At 40.1% G+C, this 8704-nt stretch overlaps 1 protein-coding gene across 2 annotated transcripts in view; it reads left to right on the top strand.

Annotated features, from left to right (window-relative positions):
- The first annotated feature begins 3801 nt into the window (after positions 1 to 3801).
- LOC125181568 (zinc finger SWIM domain-containing protein 6-like) overlaps positions 3802 to 8704 on the top strand; it is a 90229-nt gene continuing 85326 nt past the window's right edge. The window contains exon 1 of one of the 2 annotated variants that reach the window (XM_066987336.1): positions 3802 to 4300. In XM_066987336.1, coding sequence (XP_066843437.1) covers positions 3979 to 4300 — 322 coding nt within the window. In that variant the 5' untranslated portion in view covers positions 3802 to 3978. The remainder of the gene's footprint in view (positions 4301 to 8704) is intronic. The other variant, XM_066987335.1, reaches the window with a different exon arrangement.

Below are 8704 nucleotides of genomic sequence, written 5' to 3'. Positions count from 1 at the left end.
GGCACAGTCCCCTTCCAAGAGTATGGCAGCTGAAAACACTTTTTTTTTTGTCTGTTAAATCATCTTTGTGGTGAGTGTTCAACAGAAGCAAAATTCCTTTGCAAAAGAACTTAATTTGATATGTTGTCTTAATGCTCTCACTGGTTTTCTGAATGTATTTTTTACAGAAAGCAAAGCCTCTGCATATTGAAAATGTCAGCAGAGTTTGAATTACTAGTCATGTGCTGTTTTGAAAACATTGAAACCTTTTTGAACTGCAGCATCTGAAGGCAAAAGGTGAAACATGCATGCTCTATAAATAGCCTCTGTAGCGAACAAGCACTCTTCTGCTTGCAACTCTTTTGTTGTCTTTAGATAATAATGAACAAACTATTTTCAAGGTGAAATACTAGAGTTCTTGGTGGTTTTTTTTTTGGTTGGTTGGTTTTTGAATGGGTAAATATTTTCAGCAAAGGTTTGTAATTTCAATTAAAAGAGGAATTTTCTTTTTGAAGGGGAATACCTATTTGGAGTGAGGGCTTACAGCCTTTAGCAGAAGAGATTTTCTGCTGCTTTGGATCCATTAATGAACTGTCAGTACCTCCCAATCCCAGCGCAGGTCCAGTCCCTTTGCCTTCATCAAGGAGCACCTAACATCTCTTGGCAGCCTGTAAATTACTGCTGACGAAAGCTTTTTAGCAAAGCACAGTGAGTCAATTTTCTACCTGCTACAAACTTTTGATACTTTGGAGATGATTAGATGGTTATGTTAAAAAAGATGAAGGGGAGGGGAATAGCCCTTCGTGTTCAATCACAACAGTCCTACCAGGGCTTCTGAGTTGAAATTTCCTGAACTGCCTTCTGTGGCATGTTGAAACCTTTTTACAGGTTATATTTACTAACAACAATTTATTTCTTTAAATACACAAACAGAAAAAGAAGAGGAAAATCATGCTTAGTAATTCCCAGGCACTGCAACACAGTTAATGCAGAGCTGCTACATTTTGGGCTGTGAGGGCAGTTGATCTTTGTTTAAATCCTTTGTAATATAAGAAGGGTAGGTTAGGCAACTTGGCTGTGTTAGTGCTGTCATTGTTTAGACCAGGATCTGTGTATATAAATGTGTTGTGGTTTAACCCGGTTGGCAGCTAAACACCACACAGCCGTTTTCTCACCCTCCCCCCCTCCCCCCTCCCTCTCTGGGATGGGGGACAGAAACGGGAAAGTGAAGCCTGTGAGTTGAGATAAAGACAGTTTATTAAGACAGGAAAATAATAATAACAATAATAATAATAGTGATAATGATAATAGTATTAATAATAATAATGTGTAAGAAACAAGTGATGCACAATGCAATTGCTCCCCACCCGCTGACCGATGCCCAGCCTATCCCCGAGCAGCCGGCCCCCCACCCCGGCCAGCCACCCCTATATATTGTTTAGCATGACGTCACATGGTATGGAATACCCCTTTGGCCATTTTGGGTCAGCTGTCCTGGGTCTGTCCCCTCCCAGCTCCTGCTGCACCCCTAGCCTGCTCGTTGGCAGGACAGAGCGAGAAGCTGAAAAGTCCTTGGCCTGGTGTAAGCACTGCTCTGCAACAATTAAAACATCAGCATGTTATCAGCGCTCTTCTCATCCTAATCCAAAACATAGCACCCTACCAGCTACTAGGATGAAAATTAACCCTATCCTAACTGAAACCAGGACAAAATGTTGCTGCTAATAACAAGAATTCTCAAAAAATCTCTTTGTAGGAAGAGCAGGGAGATGAGTTTTCATCTGAATATGAGTAGGGACTTAGAGATAGTTCTTCTGCTAACTCTGTCTGGAGGCATTCATCATTCCAGGAGGATTTTAACCTTTTCAATACTTGAATTACATGCTGAAAAATTACAAGTGATAGTATTGTTGGAGTAGCTGGTTGGGCTTTTTTTTTTTAATTGCTTTCAAAGAAAAGACCCATAGGAGAGATTTTCTGTTGGAATTAATAGTTCAGTTACTTATTAAAAGTAGGAAGAAATGGGATCAAGCCCTTTCAGTGTTGAAGTGTTAGGGTTTTCCTCAGCTCACAGATGAGAAATAGTTTTATGTATGCTTTGTAGGAAACTGATATTAAAAAGAAAAATATCCCATACAATTTCTTTGAGACCAGTAATCCAACTTTCATATGCTGGGAATTAACCTGAAATAAACAAATAAACAGAACTGGCTAAGTTTTAACTTTAACTTATTTTTTTTCCTTCCTTGAGAGGGGGCACTTATAGGAGCATGTCATGAGTACTTAAAAACAAAAGTGAAAGGCAGAGGAAGGAGCTCATGTTATGAGGGGCAACTCCACTCCCCTTCTCTGTGCAAGTGTTGAGTGGAGCCAAGAGCAACAACACCAAATGCTTGATCTTGTTCAACCTCCCTCCCCTTCCTCTTTGTGGACTTTACAGCTTACTGGCTCTTCGGTTTAAACTTTAACCGCTTTAACTGGTAAACATCTTCATGCAAAGTCTAGGTTAGTGTGTGCAGATTGACCTTCTTCAGGGTAGAGTATCAGAGTACTGCAACTGAATGTAATCCAAACAGTGATGCTCACTGCACAATCTGCTCTGAAACGTACAGCGTAAACTGATGGAAAAAATAAAGATTTTCTTTTTCGTTTCCTGTAACTTGAAGAGCTTTTTAGAAACAGTTGGAGATTTGGACTAGAGCAATGTATATATTTTTTCCACCTAATTTTCATGTAATACTGCTTCCTGCAACACACTTTCTTCTGTTTCACAATACTAAATCAGTTTTGGAGTTTAGGTGGTGTGGTTTTATATGATTTCCATTATAAATAGTTAATGTATAACACCTTGCTTGTAGTGTTTATTCCAGATTTTATATGCACTGTCTGTTCAAGTTTAATACTGATCTTGATCTGGCATATGAAATGTCATTGTTTTTCTCTGTATCTATGCCTCTGAATTAATGCTTGAGACAAGATGAATGTCATGCTTAGGTAAAATAAAAGAAAAAAAGAAAGGAAAAAAAAGAAAACCCAAATTCTGCTATTCATCGAGGAAGTATTGAAAGCAAGACCTGGGTCTTCATGTTTGGGTCTGATCTTCAGAGGACAGTGTTCAAGACCTTTGTTCAGCAGGGTTCTTTGTCGAGCAGTGGTGTCCTTGCTGAAGTGAACATTTTTCTTGTCACGTACCATACCTTCTTACATTATATGAAGACACTGCTCTTTTGCCTTGTGCTTTATCATGCTGAATGGAAAACTGACTCATAATGCAGATTTCTGAAATGGTGCTTGCACATCTCATTCAGTACTATAACTCCGACTTCCTGTGTATTGGTAACTGCAGCAGTTTCCATCTCCAAAAAGCTCTGCAACCATAGCTGTCTAACCGTATCACTTGTGTGAAAGTGAGCTTTAGCATCACCGTAGTGGTGGGAGAGGTGAAAGCAAAGAGGTTAAGTGATGTGTGTAAATGAATCAGTGTCAGAGTGGAGATTAGGACTGGGGTTCATGCCATTAGAGTGCACTACATCCCTCTTGCCTATTGACAGAGTAGTTAAATTTGCTGGTAGGTGCAATCTCCTTAGTGTAGGGTTTGGAAAACTGCTGCCAACTTGCTGAGCTACTGGGAGTTTCACATTGGTCTTAACTGGATGCAACTCTGCTTCTGCAGCTAGGAGTTACCAAATAAATGTTTTCCTTACTATCAATCTTTTATAAATGTTGTAATGGAATGGCAAAGAAGGGTTGTAAACTGGCTTTTTACCTGCCTTAGATTTTGTCGGAGATGAAAAGGGTATGTACATATGAAAGGGTTTGTCATATTTGTAATTAAAGCCAAGTTCTTCAAGATGCATCATTTCTCAGAAATGATTTTCTTTTTTCTTTTGTAACTAAAGGTAATTAATAATGAGATTATAGTATTTTTCTTAATAACATAAGCTTTCTTTCTTTTCCCGCACAGGTTTCCACTTGAGTGGCACAGTGACAGAGCCTGCAATGCAATCGGAGCCAGAAACTGCTTGCAATGTAGCTATCAGCTTTGATCGTTGCAAGATTACCTCAGTGACCTGTAGCTGTGGAAACAAGGATATATTTTATTGTGCCCACGTTGTGGCACTCTCTTTATACCGGATCCGCAAGCCAGATCAAGTCAAACTGCATCTTCCCATTTCAGAGACACTCTTTCAAATGAACAGAGACCAACTACAAAAATTTGTACAGTATTTGATCACAGTGCACCACACAGAAGTTTTGCCAACTGCTCAAAAATTAGCAGATGAAATTCTTTCTCAGAATTCAGAAATCAATCAAGTCCATGGTAAGTTTGATGCTTGTTCTTCCTTTTGCCTCATTCCCTCCTTGGTTTTGAGTTGTATTTTTTTTTGTGGCATTCAGGAGCATGACCTCCTGAGGTCCCTTCCAACCTGAGTTATTCTGTGATTCTATGATGTTTACGAAAGAGAATTCTGTTACTAAAACTTCACTTTAAGATGTTTAGAAAATAAAATTTCTTGGGAAAGAGAAGAATTCATAAGCAATGAGCTTGATGTCTCTAATGCTGTTAATACATGTCCTGATCTACTTCACACACATAGTGTATTTAATTGAAGTGACTTTTTTTTAAGTGGGAAATGGTAGAGTAGGGCTGAACAACAGAATACGGTGCTCTTTAAAAGTGAAAAGGGAACTGTTTAACATTTAATAAGATAGATTTTCTCTTTTTAAAATATAATTTTTCATACGGCCCTGCTTAAACTAGCAAAATTTAATTGAGAACCTGGCTGAAAGAGAGGAATGGAGGTAAATAGCAGGCAGTTTTCCTTTCAAGAAGGATAAATGTGAAGTGCTCCAGTGCTTAGTATTAGAATTGTTTGGTGATCTGGATTTGTGAAGGAAGTAACAACAAAGTGAGTCAAAATTAAAGAAATATCAGAAACCCAAGCAGATGTAAATAAGCAGTACAATGTAAAATGAAATGAAGCATTGATAGCAGCTAAACAACATGAAAAAATAGTTTGAAAACCATATTTTAGGAAAGGCTTTTGTACTTACATTAAACATTAAAATAGAACTTGTTATATAGAAAATAAATCATGAGTTTTTGTTTTGAAACATGGAACATAAAAATAAGGGGACACAATGAAAACACTGCGTGCAAGTCTAGACTGATAAGTTTTTATCTGCCATGTGAAAGTAGACTTTGAAACTTATTGCTATATAATGTTTGTGAGACCAGGATTTTAGCAGGAGAGGTTAGATATTGTCAGCAAATAAGTTAATGCGTTTTGCTGTGCAGATGGAAGGGAAAAAATTTTTAGAAGTTAAATTTATTTGAGAGTTTATTAACTTTCTTCACCATCTTACCATAGAATGTCCTGGTTTTACCTTTTCTGTTATTTAGCACTGGCTGTTTCACAGCAGTTGGTGTTTTTCTTTGATGCTGTATACTGTTTAACAGTTATTATATTCCACCCAAGAGTTCTGAAATTAAGGACCTGATGAAGTGATTTATGTATGAACTTTGAATCATTTGGGGAAATCAAAGACATAATAATATTTTTGAATCATTAATTTTATGATCTTTGGGTTTTATATAATTATTGTTTAGAATAGTTCTGAGTATGCTAAGCTTATAAAATCAATTACTGTTACATTGTGAATCAGTATACAGCAAGCTTGGTTTCTAGCTGGGACCATTCAATCTTTGCACAGTACTCAGTAAGATATGCTTTTTATTTGTAATTGCTTTTTTCCATATCTTCTTCTCCCTAATGCTGCCATGGAATTACATTTATTAAATTTGTACTGAAATGATCTACAGTTCATTTGTATACATCAATTCAAAAGACTTTTATAAAGTGCAGTTCAGAAAATTCAGTAAGGCTGAGTTGGTAATTTGGCATGGTTTCAGCTACAGATTAAAAAACAGCTCACGCCTTAAAGACTACATTCTGTTATTTTAATAAAATTTCACTGTTGACCTGCTCCTGAGTAGTTTACAATATTGTATATTCTTAGCCTATTTTCATCAATTTTGTGGGATAGACCAGTGGACAGTAAGGTGGGTTGAGAACTGGCTGGCTGGCTGAGCTCAGAGGGTGGTGATCGGCTGGAGACCGGTGACTAGCGGTGTTCCCCAGGGGTTGGTGCTGGGTCTGGTCTTGTTCAACATCTTCATCGACAACCTTGATGAGGGACTAGTGTCCATCCTCAGCAAGTACAACGATGATACAAAGCTGGGAGGAGTGGCCGACATGCCAGAAGGCTGTGCTGCCATTCAGCAAGACCTGGACAGGCTGGAGAGCTGGGCAGGAAGAAGCCAAATGAGGTTTAACAACAGCAAGCGTAGAGTCCTGCACCTGGGAAGGAACACCCTCATGTATCAGTACAGGCTGGGGGATGACCTGCCGGAGAGGAGCTCTGCAGAGAAGGACCTGGGGGTCCTGGTAGACGACAGGTTGACCACGAGCCAGCAGTGTGCCCTGCTGGCCAAGAAAGCCAATGGGATCCTGGCGTGCATAAAAAGGAGTGTGGCCATGTTGTGGTTTAACCCGGTTGGCAGCTAAACACCACACAGCCGTTCGTTCACCCTCCCCCCTCCCTCTCTGGGATGGGGGAGAGAAACAGGAAAGTGAAGCCCGTGAGCTGAGATAAAGACAGTTTATTAAGACAGGAAAATAATAATAATAATAATGATGATAATAGTACTACTAATAATAATGTGTACGAAACAAGTGATGCACAACGCAATTGCGCACCACCCGCTGACCGATGCCCAGCCTATCCCCGAGCAGCCGGCCCCCCCACCCCGGTCAGCCACCCCTATATATTGTTCAGCATGACGTCACATGGTATGGAATACCCCTTTGGCCATTTTGGGTCAGCTGTCCTAGGTCTGTCCCCTCCCAGCTCCTGCTGCACCCCTAGCCTGCTCGCTGGCAGGACAGAACGAGAAGCTGAAAAGTCCTTGGCTTGGTGTAAGCACTGCTCTGCAACAATTAAAACATCAGCATGTTATCAGCACTCTTCTCATCCTAATCTAAAACATAGCACCTTACCAGCTACTAGGAGGAAAATTAACTCTGTCCTAACTGAAACCAGGACAGATATCCACCCCTTATTCCATACCATTTATGTCATGCTCAAGTTACACCCTTTCCAATACATTCTAATTAATCACCATTTTCATCTATGGTATATAGCAATCATGGTAGTGATGACATACAGTATTATATAATAATTAACATACTACAATTCAACTCATGGGCTATTCTCACCCAGTATCAAATCCCCTTGAGGTACACACCGGACCTCCCCATTCTTTTGCATTACCCACCAAGTGCATCCAGGTCCCTGAGCAAAAGCAATCCCACGAATGGGTTGGCCTTTTCCTGAGGCAGGAGTAGCCCAGACTGTCTTACCCAGCATGTTTCTTACGTGCACTACAAGAACTTTATCCCCTTCTACAGTGCGTAACAGGTTTGATTGGGCAGGTCCAGCTCGGTTGGCAGATCCCCTAGTATTGGCTAACCATGTATGTTTATTCAGCACTGGGCGCCACGGGGGGGGTAGCCCCACCAAAATCGTACGCACCTGACACGGTAACTTGCCATGGTTATATGCAGCAGAGTTACATATGCATGAAGTTTCACAATACGCCTATACTTATTCATAACCTGTCCCCGCTTCGTATTAAAATTAGTTCCAAGGAGTCATTTCCATAAACTCCTTCCTTCTACGCTTGCGCAGTGTATCCTGGTGGTGGTCTTCGGGGGTCGTGGGGATGAAGATTGATGACTCTTCCTCATCACCGCTAGTTGACCTCTTGTCTCTGCGCAGACTCAGTTGCTTCTTGGATCTTGTCCATCCGCAGGACCAGTTTCTACCAGTTTCTTAAGATAGGCTCACACTGTTATTAAGAGACTGACCTTGGTAAGGGGCCCAAGGCTTCTTGCTTTAATTAATTTGCACAAGCACCATAGTTAGTAAAGACACTAAGTAGCATCCTAGTTTCATGCTGTCAGCACTCTATCTCTACTTGATAAGATTCCCCTAACTCCCTGTCTCAGTCCCCCCTTTTCGAAAAAGTTAGTAAATTCTTTTACTATTTCTAGGTTCAATATAGTGTTTCTCTAACACTCCTTCAAAATATGTTAGACTCCAGTTTCCATCTGAGTTGGTTCTTTTTCCACTTGCTGTAGGAGTTTCCTGTACTCTTAAAACACCATAAGGTACATTGGATCACTACGCAAAGCACCATGAACAAAACCACGACCACGATTATTGTGATAAACAACTGTTTCAGCCAGGTTAGGTTTGGCAACCAGGAAGTTAATTTTTCAACCAAGTCTATAAATCCCCAGGATGTATCATCCTGAGCTACTGCATGCAAAATTTTATTCTTTTCCGAAATCTTCTCCAGGTCAGTCTCAATCTGTTTTTGTTTGTTAACATATACACAGCAAGTTTGGTTTATGACTGTACACAATCCTCCCTTCTTGGCTGAAAGCATATCTAATCCCATCCTATTCTGAAGTACTACTTTGTGTAGGGAGGAAATTTCTTCCTGTAATGTCGAAAGAACATCAGCTGTGGCATTTTCAATAATTTCTAATGTGGCTGAGATATTTACGATAGCTTTTTCTGTTTCACTTATTCCCAGGGACGGAATCAACCACCTTACAAAACTAGGGAATCCCATGGGTCTCATCACGAGGGGGTT

Source organism: Anser cygnoides, chromosome W (genome assembly GCF_040182565.1).
Source record: "Anser cygnoides isolate HZ-2024a breed goose chromosome W, Taihu_goose_T2T_genome, whole genome shotgun sequence".
In the NCBI taxonomy this organism is placed as follows: Eukaryota; Metazoa; Chordata; class Aves; order Anseriformes; family Anatidae; genus Anser; species Anser cygnoides.
This window is presented reverse-complemented; position numbering and strand designations above follow the sequence as displayed.